The sequence below is a fragment of the Oenanthe melanoleuca genome, chromosome 15, assembly GCF_029582105.1.
Source record: "Oenanthe melanoleuca isolate GR-GAL-2019-014 chromosome 15, OMel1.0, whole genome shotgun sequence".
Taxonomy (NCBI): Eukaryota; Metazoa; Chordata; class Aves; order Passeriformes; family Muscicapidae; genus Oenanthe; species Oenanthe melanoleuca.
This window is the reverse complement of record NC_079349.1, coordinates 12,277,967-12,295,932: the sequence shown is the minus strand read 5'-3', so window position 1 is coordinate 12,295,932 and position 17,966 is coordinate 12,277,967. Positions and strand designations below refer to the sequence as shown.

At 54.0% G+C, this 17,966-nt stretch overlaps 2 protein-coding genes across 3 annotated transcripts; one reads left to right on the top strand and one right to left on the bottom strand.

Moving 5' to 3' along the window:
- Window positions 1-1,708: 1,708 nt before the first annotated feature.
- LOC130259713 (cytochrome b-c1 complex subunit 9) lies at window positions 1,709-3,287 on the bottom strand. The gene is made up of 2 exons (XM_056504326.1): window positions 2,970-3,287; window positions 1,709-1,959 (listed from the first exon to the last, which is right to left on the bottom strand). The coding sequence occupies exons 1-2, from the start codon at window positions 3,252-3,254 to the stop codon at window positions 1,921-1,923; spliced, it is 324 nt and encodes a 107-aa protein (XP_056360301.1). The 5' UTR covers window positions 3,255-3,287; the 3' UTR covers window positions 1,709-1,920.
- Window positions 3,221-17,731, top strand: ZMAT5 (zinc finger matrin-type 5). Of its 2 annotated transcripts, none has more exons than XM_056504324.1 (6): window positions 3,221-3,294; window positions 8,013-8,235; window positions 8,600-8,662; window positions 9,097-9,177; window positions 15,002-15,113; window positions 17,523-17,731. In XM_056504324.1, exons 2-6 carry the CDS (start codon window positions 8,109-8,111, stop codon window positions 17,650-17,652), a joined length of 513 nt encoding a protein of 170 aa, XP_056360299.1. In that variant the 5' UTR covers window positions 3,221-3,294; window positions 8,013-8,108; the 3' UTR covers window positions 17,653-17,731. The 2 variants fall into 2 exon arrangements, with proteins under 2 accessions (XP_056360299.1, XP_056360298.1); XM_056504323.1 differs by having other exon boundaries at window positions 3,250-3,294; window positions 8,010-8,235.
- The last annotated feature ends 235 nt before the right edge of the window (window positions 17,732-17,966 follow it).

The following is a 17,966-nucleotide window of genomic DNA, read 5'->3' as shown; positions in this document are numbered from 1 at the left end:
TGAACTTCCTGGTATCCAATGAGGCTTTACTTGGTTTATATACTGAGTTTATGCCCTGAGTGCCATCTCCCCACCACACTGTATTTTCATGCACTGCAGCAGTGCCTGTGGCTGTCAGCCCCCAAAGAGAAAAAAATCAGCAGTGGGTTGTGCTCCAGGGCAATGCCACTGCTGCAGGAGCAGTGGGGTGGTAGTGTTAGTAAGGTGGTAGTAAAGTCCACACCGTGGTGGCTGGTGTTGTGCAGAGGGCAGGAATGTGACTGGAGCTGCTCTGGGGCTGTTTGCAGAGAAGCAGAAATGCAGCAGAACAGCCACTGCTGTGAAATGAGGGGAAGCCCTAAGTGCTCCAAGATTTTTCTTTGCCTATCAGTGCTGTGCAAACCTCCCAATGACAGGCATGGAAAAAGGAATTAGGTTTAGCAACATCCCCAAATGCTGTATCCAGGGAAATCCCCTGCTGGGATAATGCTGCTCTCCTGCAGCTCCCACTCTCTGCATCGATGGCTTCAGCTCCTCCCTGCTGCCCACTGCAGTGCTGTCCCCTCATCCTGTATTCAGCACTGGTTCTTGCTGCTCAGAGCAGGCAGCTCTGTCTGAGCTGCTCAGCCTGATGTGAAACAGCAGCAGAGCACAGGGAGCTGCCACTCACTCAGGTGGGATTGTCCCAGGAAAGCTTAAACCTTTCTCTAACTCATCTCTGTAAAGCACAGACTGGGGCAGCTGCAGTTGGGTTTGGCTCCAAGCACAAGTGTTTTAGTGCTGTTGTGTTCTCAGAGTAAATGTTTTACCCCCCTGGCACTCGTTTGCAAACCCAGCAAAGCTGCTGTGAGCACTGGCTCTGATGGGCTCTGCCTCAGCCTGTGCTGCAGCTCCTCCTGATCAGTGAGAATGGGCTGAGGAGGGAGAGATGGGGCTGCTGGGCTGGGAAGGTGGGAAGGAGTCACTCAGCCAGATCTCCCTACAGCCACCTGAGAGCTGAGGAATTAACTGAGTCATTACCCCAGGAAGTGCCCAAATATCCTTCCCATGTAGAAAGAAGGGATATTTGACAGGGCCAGGCAGGGTTGGGCTCTTCAGGGAGAAGAGAATGACTCTGCTCAGAGCAAGGTTCAGGGGGAACTGGACCTTCTTAAAGTTCCTTCCCATCCAAACCATTCCATGTGTCCTCTGGGCCAGCTGCTGGGGGGAACTGAGTGATCCCTCTCCCCTCCCTTGGGTCAGCTGGGATGGAGCCAGGTGTGTGACACACAAACCTGGCATCACTTCTGCTCCTCGAGCTGTGGGAAGAGCCAGAAGGTACAGGAATAATTAGGAAAGGGATCCACATCCCCTCTGAAAGTTACAGCTGCTCCCCATTCTCAGCCCTGCAGTGCAGATCCTCTGTCAGGGCAGGGCTGCAGCAGCACCTGCAGCTCTGAAAGGGGCCAGGCCCAGAACTTCCATCACATCTCAGCTACAAAAGGTGCTGTGAATGATTTTAAGCCCCTTTTCTGTGGGCAGACCAGAAGCAGCAGACAGCTTCTCACCCTTCCCAGGCAGCCAAGGGCTGTTACTGAACTACAATTGAGTGCTTTCAAACCCACTTTAACACATTGTGATTCCTGATGGTGCCCTGGAACTAAGGAACAGGGCTGTTCTTAAAGATTCTCCACCTCCCAGAGATGGAGGAGGCACAGAGAGGCCAAAGGATGAGTGAGGTGAACACAGACACAGGACAGGACCAGGAGTTTAATGTGAACACAGTAAGTTGAGTACAGCAGCAGAACTCCCTGAGTCCATCTGGCTTCACATCATCAGTTGGTGGCTGACAGTATCTGGCTCGGAGTTGTTCCACCAGGAATCCATTCCCAGTTTCAGGAGGCTGAATCCATCCCTGCAGTGCCTGTTGCCACCCCAGGCTGGCTTCTGCTGCTGAGCTGCTCAGTTCTCATACTTGTGCTTGATGTGTTTCCACAGTTTCTGCATGCAAAACAAGCAGGGGAAAAGAAAATCAAGATGTTTCAGGCAGTTTCTCAGTGAGGCTGGGATAATAGACTCCAAAATGCAAATTATCCTGCATAGAGAGGTGGTGATGGAGTCCTGTACTGGATCTGGGGGACACAGGGATGCACATGGGGGCTCCTGGCTTCTAATCTGGACAGGGAGGAAGCTGCAGAGATTCCCCTGGATTAGTGGCCCACTAAGACACTGCCTTGAATTCCCACCCAGACTGGAGAGGGCAGTTCTGCTCCTGCACATAAGGGATGTACAGGATAATCCTACTCATGGAATCATGGAATGGTTTCAGTTGGAAGGGATCTTAAAGCTCATCCAGTGCCACCCCTGCCATGGCCAGGTTCACCTTCCACTATCCCAGGCTGCTCCAGCCCCAGTGTCCAGTGTGGCCTTGGGCACTGCCAGGGATCCAGGGGCAGCCACAGCTGCTCTGGGCACCCTCTGCCAGGCCTGCCCACCCTCCCAGGGAACAATTCCTTCCCAAAATCCCATCTAACCCAGTCCTCTAGCAGTGGGAGCCATTCCCTGTGACCTGTCACTTCAGACCCTTATCCAAAGTCCTTCTCTCATCTCCTGGAGCCTCTGTAGGCCCTGGATGGGGCTCTAAGGTCTCCCCCAGGCTTGCCTCGGTATCCCGCAGTCACTGCTGCACTCAGGAACCTAAGAACGACCTGGCCGCTTTCAGCCAAGGTTCACGCTGGGGACACCCAAGGCCACCCTTATCCCCTTCCTCTGCAAGGGCAGATCGGCCAAGCCAGGGGACTACAGAGCACAGAAAAAGCTCCTTTTACCCCTCCCACTCTCCCCTGCCTTACACACCCCTTCCAAGCGGCCAGAGAAGCTCAAGGACGCCCCGACAGCGGCGGAGCCCCTCAGAGCGCTGGGGCTGAGCCGCGGCCCGCGCGGGGCCGGCCTGACCTTCAGCGCTGGGCCCGCGCCCGGACGGCCCCGGCGGGGCCTCACGCAGCCCTTACCCCTTCGTTGAGATGCTCGAAGAGCGCGTCCGCGCCCTGGTCGAAGGCGCGCTCGAAGAGCACCGCGCCCAGCACGACCGACAGCGCGAAGGTGGAGGTGCGGCGGAACAGCGACTTGTACATCTGCCGCAGCAGCGCCATCTTGGCCGCGCGCAGGGGCTGCTGGGGGATGTAGGCGGTGCCCTGTGAGCTGTACGGCGTGCCGAGCCGCCGCGGGGCACGCTGGGAGTTGTAGGCAGCGCTGTGTCTTTTGTGATCTGCGCATGCGTTGTTGCCGTGGGGCATTGTGGGAGTTGTAGGCGGTGCGGTGCGGGCCTGGCCAGAGGTGGGTGATCGTGACGGGGGTGCCCCGGGTCCCTGTGAGGGGTTTTCATGACGGGTTCTCATGAGGGGTTCCCGTGAGGGGTTCCCGTGAGGCTCCGCTCGTCCCGCCTTGTCCTCAGCCGCTCCGCTGGGCAGCCCCGGGTCTCTGCCGGGCTTTGTGCACTGGAACCAGCCCGGCCGTAGCTGGGGCGGAATCCAGGCTGGGCTGGGGCCGGGGGACAGCGGGGTGGGCGGGCTGAGGGGGCAGAGACACCCCGGGCCAGCCCTGCCAGGGGGTACAGGGACAGGAAAGAGGCTGCGGTCACTGCCCTCAGCTCACCCCGAAGGTGGGTGGGAGGGGTTTGGCGTCTTTCCTGCAGTTTCGGGTCGCAAAACGTGGTTGGTGTCAGTGTCGCGGGAGTGGGAGAGTGGTGTGGGACTCGTGAATCATGGAATGGTTTGCTTGGAAAGGACCTTGAAGCCCATCCAGGTTAACCCCCTGCCATGGGCAGGGACACCTTCCACCGTCCCAGGCTGCTCCAAGCCCGTGTCCAGCCTGGCCTTGGGCATTTCAGGGATCCAGGGGCAGCCACAGCTGCTCTGGGCACCCTGTGCCAGGGCCGGAGGATGCTCTGACAGCTCCAGAGGCCTCGGCAGGAGTGGGACCTGCCCCATGTGGCAGAACAAGAGTGGGAACGTTCCCATTTTCTTCCCTCTGTTTGTGTTTCTCTCTTTTTAACCTCAGTGAGGGCAGATCAGCCCCGGGGTGACTCTAGCACAGATGGGAGAGGGGTAAATGTGAATTTAGGAGGGCAGAACAGACAGGGACTGGGCAGAGGAATCCTAACACTGAAGCTGTTTATCCATAAGGCTGTTGTTTAACAAGTACCTACATGAAATTCCAGAGCAGACCCTCAAGTGATGCTGCTCTGTTGTTTTGTTTGTCTCACTCAGAAGTAGTACATGGTCTGGCTGCAGAGTAATTTCTCCTGATTTATTTATATTTATTCCCTCATGCAGTGGCTTTAGGGATCCATGAGATTTTTCTGGGTTAGGACAAGACCTCTGCTTGTTCTGGAGGCCTGGAAGGTTCATTCCTGTGCAGTGTTATCCTTTTGGAACCCCAGAATATTCTGAATTGGAAGGGACACACAGGGATCATCCAGCACATACACCCCAACACTCCCTGTCCATCCCTGGCAGCTCCTGGAGCTCTGGCAGCCTCGGGGCTGTGCCCATTCCCTGGGGAGCCTGGGCAGTGCCAGCACCTCTGGGGGAGGGAAGAACCTTTCCCTGAGCTCCACCTAAACATCCTGCCCTGGCCCAGCTCCAGCCATTCCCTGGGTGCTGTCCCTCGTCACCACAGAGCAGAGTTCAGAAAAACTCAATTTTTATTTTTCAAATGTAACTGCTCTGGATTATCTAAGACAAATTCCCCCAACTTCCCATTAATAGCTGCCACCAGGATGGTTTGTGTGCTCAGGTTGGTGTTGATCCTGAATCAAGCTCTGGATTTCCACTAGAAAGTGTCCCTACCTGTGGCAGGGGTTGGAATGAGAGGAGCTTTGAGGTCCCTTCTAACCCAACCATTCCATGATTGTATGACAGGACACAGGGAATGGCTCCCACTGCCAGAGGGCAGGGATGGATGGGATATTGGGGAGGAATTGTTCCCTGGGAGGGTGGGATGAAGCTGTGGCTGCCCCTGGATCCCTGGCAGAGTCCAAGGCCAGGCTGGACAGGGCTTGGAGCAGCCTGGGACGGTGGCAGGTGTCCCTTCCAGCTCAAGTCATTCCATGATTTCCCCTGGGTGTAATGGAAAGCAGGATCTGTGCCTCTGTCATTGGGAAGGTGCTGGCAGACTCTGCTGCCATTCCAAGTCTCCCAGCAGATCTGAGCCCGTTTAAATTGGCAGCTGAGTATCATAAGCCTGACACTTGGATTTAATTAATTCACATCTGCCTGGGTATCCAAAGTGGCTGCAATGGCCCCGAGCCTGGGCTGTGAGAAAGCAGGAAATTGAGGTCAGGGCCCAGCAGCACCTCCCGGGGCTGGGTGTGCAGAGCAGCAGCTCCCCCCAGGCACAGAGCAGTCTGTGCCCCTTCCTGGGTCACCTTCCTCCCTGTGCCCACTGAAACACCCCTGAGAGTCCCAGATAACATCTGCAGCTGATACAGAGCAGGAGAAAGGAAAATGTGGGATGGTGCCCAGGATATGTGGGCTGGAGTTGTCCCAAGCCCCTCTCTGTCACCTTCCAGGTGCCTCACAACAGGGTATTGCTCCTCCAGGAGACACAGCACAGCATTGCTATTATATTTCCATACAGCACAAAGCCCTGGGTTGTTGTTGTTGTTTTGTTTTGTTTTTTTAAATATGCATTTATTCAGGAAGACTTTTAAGCTGGCACCAAGCCTGGCTGGAAGCATTTATGGCTGCAGTGGGTCCAGGTCTGAGCACCCCGATTCAGCTGCAAATCAGGGACTGGAGATACTGAGAGGAAACAGCCAGGCTGAGGCAGTTCTTTATGGAACAGCTACATTTACTTTATTTCATAATGACTAAGATGGATTTAATTAGGAACCATCTCTGTTTTCAGCTGAATAATGCTCTTTGTTTACTGCTGGAGCTGTTTGGGGAGATGGAAATAGGTTGGTGCTGCTCAGAAGCAGCTTTTTACTCCTCTGGACTCACAGAGCACTGGGAAGTGCTGGTGTTGCAGAGAGTTGGCAGAACCCAGCAAGGTATCCATGCTGTGGAATCCTTGAAAAGATGGGAATAAGTGCTGGGTATAATCACTGAAGGGAGAAGTCTCAGGGAGAATCTGATATTCCTCTAATTGCTTTTTATAATCTGTCCATCCCCTGCAATGGGAATTGCTTGGACAATTTGGGAGCAGGCAGCTGTGGGATGTGGGATCTGTCTGTCTGGAATCTGTAGGAGCTTTCTGCCCTGGTTGTTGGGGGAGGAGGGGGAAGGAGCTTCTGCAATTATTGCTGTCGTGGTGATGAAAGAGAAAGTTTGAAATACAATTTCAAAGGCTGGCTGCTGCTGGGCTTCTGCAGGCAGAATTCCCTGGGAGATCTCTGGAAACTTGTGTGGGACCACTGCAGAATCTCATTTGTTTTCCCTGTTTGCAGCATTCTTTTCTGCAGAGATGGAGTGCAGGAGCCAGCAGCTGAGACAGGGAGCATTTTGTGTCACCAGGAACTTTGGGAGGCTATGGAATAACACATGGAACAGGGATTTTTCAGTATTTAAAAGCAGACCCTGCCTGACTTGTTCCCTCTGATTTCCAGCAGCCCCACCACAGTGCTGCAAATGTGGCTGCAAAACTCAGGGATGTAAAGGATGAGGGAATTTATGGCTCCATGCTCATTAAGCAGCGCTTGGGTTTGGATTCTTGGGCTGGAGGAGGAGGATTTCAAACCTCAAACCCTGCAGAGCTGAGTTGGGATCAGCCCGGGGCACGGGGGATTTGGGGTCCCAGCACACATGGCCAGCCCTCAGCCCCCCAGGAAAGAACCTCAACAGGAGATTTCCCATTCACATGGAATATCTGAACATTTTACCTTCAGTGTGGAGGTTTTCAATCCAATTTAAAAAATCTCAGGTCTTCCCATCAAATGCAGCTTTGCTTTAACTTGTGGTGTGAGACCTTGGAGATTTCCAGGGGCTTGATTTTGAAGCAGCAGTTGCTGGGAGCAGGGTAGGGAAGGGAATTTGGTGCTGGTGCTTCTGCTGGGATGGATGTGTGGCAGAGCTTGGCAGCCCTGCCTGAGCTGGGCACGCCGGGCTCTGAGGGTTTGCCTGGAGCTCTGCTCCCCATGCTGAGCTGGAGGGATCAGCTGGGGGGCTGCCATTGATTCTGGGCTGGTTTATTTAAAAAATCTTTATTTATTGTGCTGGTTTCTGTGCCAGTTTTTAAATGCATTCAGCTGTCAAAGTGTCAAAACCTGGAGAATTGCTTGTGGAGTTTATCTCCCAGTCCATCCATCTTTGCCATTCATCAGGTACCTTTATATCCCTCAGGAGAGAGCTTGCAGCTCTTTCAGGGTGTTTGTTGCACCTCCAGCAGAGACAGGTGCCTGAAGGATAAAACACAAGTTGATCTCACCTGCACTGACAGTGGCTCCAGGCCCAGCACAGGTGGGAGCTCCCAAATTCTCTTGTGATCTTAGTGCTGTACTCAGAGCAGACATACCTTGGTGCCATAGGCTGGGGAGGATGAGGAGAGCACTCCATGATGAGGTGGCTCAGTGGATTGTTGGAAATATGTCCTGTAATGTTTGTAATGCAGCTTCCCATCTGCAGGACAGGTGAGATCAGCTTCTGTTTTATCTTTGAGGATAAAATGAGCTTTGCTGAGTTTCTGCCTTACCTTGCAGAGATGGACACAGGAGAGTTTCCTTCCTCTTTTGTATCAGCTTGCAGAGGTTGTGGTCAAAGGTCCCCAGGACCTCCAGCTGCCCTGTTTTTACCTTGGATGGTTTGTGCTGCACCTTCCCTGGAGCCTGTGGCTCTGTTTTCTGTGGTCTGGACTCGGGGAGGGAGAATCCTTCCAGCAGAGCTGTTGTTGCTTTGGGTGACAGAGATAAATGCAGATCAGGCCTTTTCTCCCACATACAGACAGCAGATCCTGCCCCAGCAGCCTGTGATGGACAAGGATATAAACTGTTGGGTCTCACCTCTTTCTCTGTTTGCCAACCCTGAGTGATTTGAGTTCTTCTCCTTTGGAAGCAGGCGCTGTAAATCCTGGATCCTCCATTCCCATGGCTGGGCGCCGAGGAGCTGCCTGCTGATTCCAGGGCATGCTGATGCTGCTCTGCCAGGAGAGAGATGGGGAAAAGGTACTTCTGTGACTACTGTGACAGGTCCTTCCAGGACAACCTGCACAACAGGAAGAAACACCTCAATGGAGTGCAGCATCTCCGGGCTAAGAGACTCTGGTACGACTTATTCCGAGGTGGGTGCTCCCAGCTCTCTGCCACTCCCTGCCTGGGACTGGGGAGGTGATGGGTGAGGGGGAGAGGAGGAAGAGAAAATAAATCAGCACTGATGCTTTATACTCTCTGTGCCTGGGAATTGAGCACGTGATGCTGCTGAATCAGGCAGTCTAAGAGTGAAACCCTCTGACCTGTCTCAGCACACAGCTCCAGGTGTGTTCATGCCAGCCTGAAGAGTGCAGTGGGAGTGAGTTAAACTGGCTGTGAAATCATTGTCTGGGTGTTCCTCTGCTTCCTGCTGGTCCCTGACCAGTTTGGGACTGGACACGATGGGATTTTACTGTGCCCAGGATATTTACCTGGGCTCATTCCTTGTCTCCCCAGATGCTGCTGCTATCCTGCAGGAAGAGCAAACCAAGAAGCCTTGTCGGAAGTTTCTGCAAACAGGTGAGGAGTTCTGAGGTGGAAAGAAGTGCCTGGGCTCCAGCAGCTCCTTCCAGGGCCAGCCCAAGGCTGGAGGGAAGGGTTTGAGCCTATGTCTGGCATCCAGGTGTGATGGAGCCTGGGTTTGCTTGCACAAGGACCTCCTGTGGGTGGTTCTCATGAAACTCTGGCTTTTCCCAGAATTACTAAAGTTGGAAAAGACCTTTAAGATCACCAGGTCCAAATGTCAGTACAGCACCACCGTGTTCATCATTAAACCATGTCCCCAGGTGCCACATCCCCACACTTCATTGAGCACATCCAGGGGTGGTGACTGCACCACATCTCTGGGCAGCCCATTCCAGTGCTTTACAACCCTTTCTGTGAAGAAATATTTCCTAATATTTAATCTAGAGAATTTTGAAAGTGAATTTTCAAATCTCACTATTTCATTCTAGGACAGTGTGATTTTGGGTCCAACTGCAGATTTTCTCACATGACAGAGCAGGACCTGGAGAAGCTGAGTGCCCAGGTTCAAGGTGAGTCCTCCAACAAGGCAATGTGGGAGGATCTCTTTGGAGGGAGAGTTGCTGCAGAGGGGTGTGAGGGGTTGTGCAGGCTGTGATCCCCTGCTGCCTGCACTGAGCCAAGCATGGATCCCTCCCTCCTGCTTCCCAGTGAGCCTGGAAGTGCTGCAGTTTGTCATCTGCTCCCTGCTCTGTGCTGGCACAGACACAAACCTGGAGCTGAGCAGTGCTGTTACCACTTGGCAGCAGGAGTTTGGAGTGGCCTTTGTGAGCCCTCAGGGTTTTCAGTCAGGGAATAAAAACTGTCAGCAGCAGAGGGCACTGGTACATCACGTCCCCTTAAATTTATGGATTTGATTTCCCCCCACCTTGCTGCTATTACCAGGGAGCTGCTGCTCCCACCCGTGGGAAGAGCTGGTGGGAAGAGCTGTCCTGCTGTCGGGCTGTGAAAGGGGTCCTGCATCCAGAAACAGCCTCTGCTTGGGTGGCTTTGGATGGAAGTGAAGTGTGGGCAGAGGGTGGATGGCAGCTGCTCCCTGCTGGGAGTCTGCAGAGCACTTTTGAACTTTCTCATTCTTGGAACTACTTTTCTTTTAGGGAAAAGAGGTGGCAGTTCTGTTTTCTTCATAGGAGTTATTATTTTAGTGGTTAAAGAAAATCACAGAACCACAGACAGGGCTGGGTGGGAAGGGATCTTAAAGCTCATCTCATTCCACCCTCTGGGTAGGGACACCTTCCACTTGGTTACTCCAAGCCCCATCCAGCCTGGCCTTGGACACTTTCAGGGAGTGTGAGTGAGTTGTTGGTGAGAGCTTGTGGAATGGTTGAAATCTCCACTGGAGATAATCTAATCCTAACCATGCTGAAAACAGTGTGAACTCAAACAGGGTGCTCAGGGCCAATTGTGTTTTGAATATCTCAAGGCTGGAGACTCTATGGGTGACCTGATCCACTATTTGACTAGGTTCATAATAAAAATGTGTAATTTAAAAAATATTTAAATAAAAATTCCTGATGGAAATTCCTGTATTTTGGGTTGTGCCCATTGTCTCTGTACTGGGGAGCCCAGCCCTGGTTACAGCACCCAGATGTGGCCTCGCAGTGTGAAGCAGAGAAGGACTCCTTCCCCAGCCTGGTGTCACAGTGTAGCCCAGCTTGGAGCAGCTCCCATGCCCACATCCTCACTGGAGCCAGCTGCTGTTTTGCCAAGAGTCTGGCAAAGCCAGGCTGAAGTGTTGGAAGTGTGGGATGTGAGATGGGGGATGTGCAGGGGTAGAGCCTCTCCTGGCCCTCAGAGGGATCCCATGTGGGGAGGAAGAGCTCAGGGGAGCCAGGGGGAGGCAGGCAGGCAGCAGGGAGCTGTTCCAGGCTGTGCTGAGTCAGTGAGAGCCCCGAGGTGATTCTGAATCAATCTCTGAGCCCTGCTCAGTCCATAAAGCCACGGTGGGGCTGGAGCACTCCAGCCCTTCCCAGAGTCACCTTCCAGCCAGACCCTCTCCCTGAGCCCTCTCTGCTGGGCTCCCAAGGGTGGCACAGAGTGCCAGGCACAGGAGCCTCTAGCATTTCCAGTCCCTGGCTGTTCCTGCAGGAGAAGGAAAGCTCTCTGGAGCGGAGCAGGGAAGGCTGGCAGCTCCTCTGTGCTCAGGCAGCTTTCCTTGCCAATTACACTTGTTATTGAGTATTGACTTGTGTCAAATGGGTCGGTGTAAGTGCAGCATTGGCTGGTGAGAGCCAATTCCAGGGAGATTACTGGGAAACCTTGCATTTGTGTTCTGGAGTCAAACATTTCATTTACCAATTAACCTGAAGGAGTGATGGCCAGGGGACAGGGGGTGCTTGGTTGGAGAGTCCAGTCCTGCTCACCTCTCTCGTGGTGTGGCTTTGTGCATCACACAGACTCCAGCTCTGATCAGAGAGTTTGGAGGGATTTGGTGCAGGGAAAGGCTCAGCAGGGTTTGGTGGAAGAGAGGCACAGCCTGTAACAGACAGGGTGGAAGGATCAGACACCGTCTGATGAGCCATGGGACATTCCAGCACTCCTTCAGCTGCCAAAGCAGCCGTGTCTCAGGTGCTGGGGCTGAGGGCAGAGTTGAGGGCAAGCTCCTGTGGCAGGTGTGTAATTCACACAGGATCCTTCATCAGTAATGCCTCACTTGCATTCCCACTCAGTCTCAGGATCTCTGAGCCATCCCAAGCTACAGACACAGGGGTTGGAGCAATCTGGACCAGTCTGCCTCTCACTGACCCAGCTGGGAGATTCTGGCAGGTTTGGAGCCAGGGGTCCTCAGGGATTTGAGATGAGCTGAGAGGCTGGAAGCTCCAGAGCCTTCCCAAGGCTGAGGGGACCATTCTGGGGGTGCCAGTCTGGTGGGGGAAACTCTCCTGGTGGGCCCACAGTGCTGCTTAACCCCCCTTTCTTCAGCTCTGGTGCAGGCAAAGCCTTGTCAGACTTTTTAACCCAGCTAAACCATGATGGCACTTTTTTTTATCATGTAAATATTGAACCTGTCTCTGAGTCCCTGTGAGTGTTTGGTGTTGGTAGCTCTGTGTCTGTGAACTCACCTGGATAACGAAACATTTTCATCACACCCAATGGAAATGTGACGTTATCCTTAACATTTGGCTTTTTTATTGCTGGGAGTTCACCATGTAGTTTGTGTAAGTTTTGTAAGTAAGGAAAATTTCTAGATGATTCCATTTTCTAGAACAGCTTGGAGCCTGGCCTACTTTAGTATCAGCATCTCTGCACCCTGTAAAATATCCTCATCAAGAAGCAACAGTTTACACCTTCAGAAGGGAGGGAGCTCATATTCCCAGCTGTTCTCCCATCAAAGCATTAGCCTTCTGCATCTGCTGCATCATTCATCAGCCAGACACTTCCAGGCTGTCATTTTAAGTACAGTCATGTCAGGAAAAGTCACTGTCAAATTGCCATCTCCTTGCTCAGAGTTATTGGCTCCCTGCTAATCCGTGTCCCTGGTGCAGGCAGGATCGACCTGGCTGGGCTCTGGTGGCTCCAGCCAGGGCTGCCAGAGGAGGGCACAGCTGGTGAGTGTTTGCAGGGTGTCCATGAGGTTGAAAGGATCTGAGGGTCCCTGCTGAGGTGGCTGGAGTGCACTGGTTTAACTGGGTGGGAGGAGCCCTCACACTGGGCTGCAGGGCAGTCCCTTGTTTGGCTGCTCCCATTGCAGGGGCTCCTCAGCCTCATCTCAGCCACGCTCTGGTGCTGTTCCTGTGCTCTGCAGGAGCTGGGGTTCCACATCATCCACCAGGGAGCCAGCTGAGGGATTTCATGTGCATCTCCTTGCTGGGTGACCTGCCCACACTGGGGGTTCCATCTCTTACATAGCAATGCCCTTTTCAAGAAAACCCATGGGGAGAGAAGATCAATGTGGACCCCACTCTGGCATCATTAGAAGCACTTCAGGACTACAGATGCTCTTTTAATTGGCTTTAATTAGACTTTGAGGCAAACACCACAGTGAGGAGGAGGAGGGGGAAGCACCTTCACACCTGCCTGGCTGCACAGCCTCGTGTGGGGAGCAAGGGCTGGTGGAGGCCTTTTGGACATGGACATCATCAAGGTGGGCAGAGCTGGAGAGTTGCATGTCCCTGCTGCTGTATTTCTGAGCCTGAGGTCTGGAATGCTCTGGAGCTGTGAGAACAGGAGACAGCTGGGTATCTTTCTGATGTGGATGCCTGGGGCCTCATGTGGGGCAGTGCAAATCCAGAGTGGTTCCACGGCATCCAGTGGACTTTTCTGGCTGGGAGCATGAGTTGTAGCTGCTCCATCCCTGGTGTGGTGCTTTGGGGCTCCCTGCTCTGAGCAGAGAAGCTTGGGCTGTTCATGGTCTGCTCTCTGTTGAGGCTGGGACTTGGATGAAGAGGAAATTGCAGTGGTACAGAGTGAGGGAGAGATTCTATCCATTGTTTTCTTCCCTGCCTCATCGAAGCTTCCCACAGACACTGCTTGTCTGTCCCCTTGCTGAGGTGGAGCTCAGGAGGTGGAAAAACATGGAACAAAGGGAAATAAGGTGCTCAGGGTTGCCAGGTGAGTCTAACCCTGAGTGTGCAGCTCTCCAGGCTGAGCTGGAACATTCTCCAGCCTTGTGGGCTCAGAGCAGCAGCCGGACACCAGGAGCACAGCAAGCTTTCTGTGGTGCCACTGGGCACATCCTCACCCCGCCCTGCAGCAGCAGCTGAAAAGGCTGGATGACAAATTATCCATCTGGCTGCTCATTGTGTAGCACATCCCTGCCATCCTGATTTAGTATTCAACAGGCAGATGAATAATTGGTTGCCACCAGTAGGATAAAGTGATCCTTCACTCTGCCCAAGCACTATTAATTTCACACCCTGTCTGCAAAGGTATAATATTTTCCTTAAAACGTGAGACATATGGTGGGTGGGTGTGGAGCAGGCTCCTGAGGGGCACGGCTGCAGGTGCCTTGATCCCTAAATGGGATCAGGGATCCCCCAGAAGGATGGATGAGCAGGGCTAAGGGAATGACACACAGCTGCCTCTGCTTCCTTTTTACTGTCACCAGTATTTGGTTTTCTGAGTTTCCTGTTCTGTTAGCTGGGAAGTTTCCACTAGGCTGGAAGTGGGATTGCTGAGAGCGTGTCCTCGTCCCTGAGTGTGGCCATGTCAGGACTCCTGCTGGACTGTTCAGCACCAGCTCCCTCCCTGCAGCTGGGGGGCACTGGGGAGCTTTGCCTACCCACAGCTGTGGGTTTGTGCCATGCTGGCTCCCTGCCCTTTTCCCCAGGGGCTGCCTGTGGGCATCTGCCCCACACCACCCTTCCAGAGTGATTGGAGGGGTTGAAATCTTGATTCAGTATTCAGCAGAGGTTTCCTACCAGTTTCCTTCCCCATTCCTAACCACCATGAGAAACAGAACAAGGAGTAATGGGTTCAAATTGAAAGAGGGGACATTTAGGTTAGGTATAGGTTGGACTCAATGACTTATCTTGAACCTGATTTATTCTGCAATTCTGTGATGTATGGAGGAAATCCTTCCCCCTGATGGTGTGAGGCCCTGGCACAGGGTGCCCAGAGAAGCTGTGGCTGTCCCTGGATCCCTGGAAGTGTCCAAGGCCAGCTGGGACAGGGCTTGGAGCAGCCTGGGATAGTGGAAGGTGTCCCTGCCATGGCAGGGGTGGGACTGGATGGGCTTTGGGGTGACTTCCAACCAAACCATTCCATGGTTCTAAGTACAAGAACTTGTCCCCTGGTTCTCTGTGCCCTGGTTCTGCCCTGGGCAGGTGACAGCTCTGCCTGGGCTGTGCAGGGGTTGGGGAGCTCCTTAACCAGCCCTGACAGCAGCTCTGGGATCTGTCTGCTGGCTGGAGCACGCACCACAACCGTTCAGACTCTCCCAGGCTGCCAAGGCTGCATTGATCTGGACACTGTCCCTGTCATTCCCACCTAACAGGACAGGGTGGCACAGTTGCTGCTGCCAGTTGGAGGGACACGGCTCTAGGAACAGCTCGGGGCCAGCCCAGGCTGCTCCAGGCGGGGCTGACAGTGATCTGCCTCGGGGGGAGATGTCGGGCTCCCCTCCGTGCCCAAACTGCCACCGTGCTGCTTTAGCACTTGTCCCCTGCTCTGCCTGGCTGCAGCTGTCACCAGGGATGACTCCAAGCATCAGATGGCAGGAGGGCAGAGGAGGAGGGGCTGCCACAGGCATGGTGCACACTCTCCACCCTGTGAAACTGTGCAGGGTAATGAGCAGCAGGTTTAATGGAGTGAAAGGACAAGGACCTGGTGGCCCTTTTCATCATGGCTCTCCCTCTGATCCAGCCCTTTCTGATCTCAAATCTTTCTCTCAAGCAGGGGAGAAGAGGCTGAAGGAGCTGCAGAGGGAGGGAGCAGATATCCCACCTGGCACTATTGAGGACTGGCTGGACAAGAGAGCCCAGAGGCTGAGTGCAGCTCAGAGTAACAGGTACTGGGAACTGGGGATCATCCGGTGTGGATGCAGAGGGGATCCCACAGGAGGGCTGGGACAGGGGAGGCTGCAGGGGATCTGAGGTCCCCACAGCCCCAGCAGCACTCCTGAGGGCACATGTGTGGGTGTGCACAGGTGTCCCCACGTGCCAGGGACACACTGGGAACAAGCCACAGCAGAGGGTGCCCCCTGCTCTCTGCAGAGCGCACAGACACTCCTGGAAGGACAGAGGCGGTGCTGTGCTGGGTCATTAACACCCAGGGTTCCTGTCTGGAGCCTGCTTTCATCTGTTGACAGCTCCCCCACCCCCTGCCTGCCGCGGAGGGTGGGGTTGGCTCCTCCTCGCAGTCTCCATTCAGATTCGGGGCCGGCTGTTGCCTCGCTCACCTGACTGTGCCGCAGGCTTAATGGGATGACATTTGGGCAGGTGCCAAATCTCTCTTCTGTTCTTTCGCTGTTTGTTCACGTCCTCTCTGTGTTTGGACTGGGCAGGATCTTCCTTCTGCTGCTTGGCTGAGCTTGTTGCTCTGGGGTTGTTCTGTCCCTCAGCTCGGCTGCCCTTGGCCTTGCAGAGGTGCCCACATTCCTGTCCCCCACACCTCACTTGCCCCATTTTGTTTGTCCTGCCTGTGAATCCCTGGAACCTGGGGTAGACCAGCTCTTACAGAAGATATTCCTCTGTTCCCAGAGGAATTTCCAGACCTTCAGAACTACTTGGTCATACCCAGAGCAATGTTGAGACCTTTTGAACTTGGTCCCTGCTGCCTCCATAGATGCACAAAACAAATTTCCAGGATTGTTGCTCTTTTTCCAGCCTCCCTGTCCCTGCAAGCTCAAGAACCATCTGCTACAGGAGTTAAACACCAAGTATTGGAACTTTAGTTTCTCTCTCCAGCCTTGCCAACTCCTCTCCTGACTATCTCTGTGCTCCCCTTGTGCCCTCCAGCTCCACATTTCATGGGAGTGATTTTTGCCAGTTTTCAAAGTAAACACAGAGTGTGGATTTCTATCAGAAAAGGGTCCAAGGCCTCAAAGCTTCTGCAATGCCACAAGTTTCATGAGTGTGGAAGTGGGTAGAGAAGAGGGATCCCATTAACACCTTCAGAAAGGAAATACTCTTGACATTGCTGGCCACTGGAGAATCCCTGTGGGACAGCCATTGGGAATGCTCCAGCTGTAGGTAAACCTTTGATAGAGCACTTGTAGCTCATGAGGCCCCAGGGAATTGAGTACCCAGGCAGCATCCTGCCTATTGATCAGTCCTGCTGCTCAGGAAACAGCTCATTAGGTGATGGCTCCACCCTGCAGCATTCCCTCTGCTCCATATCCACCGTGTTCCTGAACCACAGTGCTGGGGAATGGCACCAAATATCCCTGCCCAGAGGGGCTGGTGTGTGTCCTCATGCTCCTGCCTCATCCTGGACTCTGAGAATCCCTGCTGAGGGGATAAACCTTGAACCAAGTGACTTTGCTCTGTGTCAGTTGCCTGGAAAACACTGCTGGAAAACTACTCCTGTAGTTGGCTCTTGGCCATGGCCCCGCAGGGAGGGGAGGGTGCTGCTTCTCCCCGGGGTTATGTAAAGGAGTTTGATTAGATTTCTTCTGGCATGACAATTAAAAAGATTCATCCTGATCGGAGGTAGAGGCCTGAGAAGCTGCAAGGCTGCTGTCAGGGCTTGTGTGAGAGAACAAATGAGCTTCCTGCACTTGGGAATTAATGGGAAAGGTGCATTTCCCATGAATTTAAACGTGCCCTGGTCAAGCTGGAGGCACGTAGAGGTGATTCTTGCTCCTGCACTTCTTCATCCCAGTGTGGAGGTTGCAGCAGGGACAGAGTGATTCCCAGGGCATGGGGTGGGGGAGAAGCCTCCTCCCTCTGCTGAAGGGTCCTCTGGTGCACACACCCTGCTGGTTTGGCAGCTCCTCCGTTTCCGAGGGGTCCTTGTCCTTTGGGAAGTGCACAGCTGCCCTGGGATTTGGGCTGCTCAGAAAGAAACATCTGCTGGTTTTATTTGTTTTTCCAACTCAGCTGTGTGAGGAGTGGGGATGGAGGGGCTGGGACCAGCCCTGCTCCCAGCACCTGGCAGCTGTGCCTGCTGAGCCCCTCTTGGGGTCTGGGCCCATCCCAGACCCCCTGACCCCAGTGTTCCCACCTGAGTTTTCACTGGCACATGCTGTGTTGGGCTGCTTGGATATACTGGGAATGGTCACACAGCTGTTCTGGTGCTGGATTTGGGATGGGGGCAGTGAATGAACCCATTTGGTGATAATCAAAACCCTCCTCTGCTGACCCCTTCTCTTTGGGGGCTACTGGAGGGGGCACAGGGAAGCCCAGCCCTCAGCATGGCCTTGGTGTCAGACTGACACACTGCTTCTCACCTCATCCCTTCCCATCTCCCCTCACAGTGCTCTTCCTGAGAAACCAGCACCATTTCAGTACCCTCCAGGCTGGCCACCAGTGCAGGAGCTGCCCCCATCCCTGCAGGCCCCCCCACCTGGGGGGTGGCTGGTGCCCCCCAACCTGCAGTGGGGCTGAGGCTGTCTCTGCTCCAGGAAAGGGACAGCATTATTTATACACACTTTTATTGCAATAAACCCTCCTCTTGCCTGTTGCAGCCTCTGTGTGTCATGTTCCTGCTTGCCCAGCAGCCTCCCGTGGGCTGAGCTGTTCCCCTGGCTCTGTCCCTGCCTCTGGAAGGGGGATCTGAGCTCAGGAGAGCTCCAGCCCTGCACAGGGGCTGTTTGTCACCTGGAGCTGACATTCCCCATTTCCCAGGTGGGATCCATCCCCTCAGATCCCTGCTGCCTGCTCTGCCTCCTCTCAGTCCAGCTCCATGCTGGGCTCTGTCA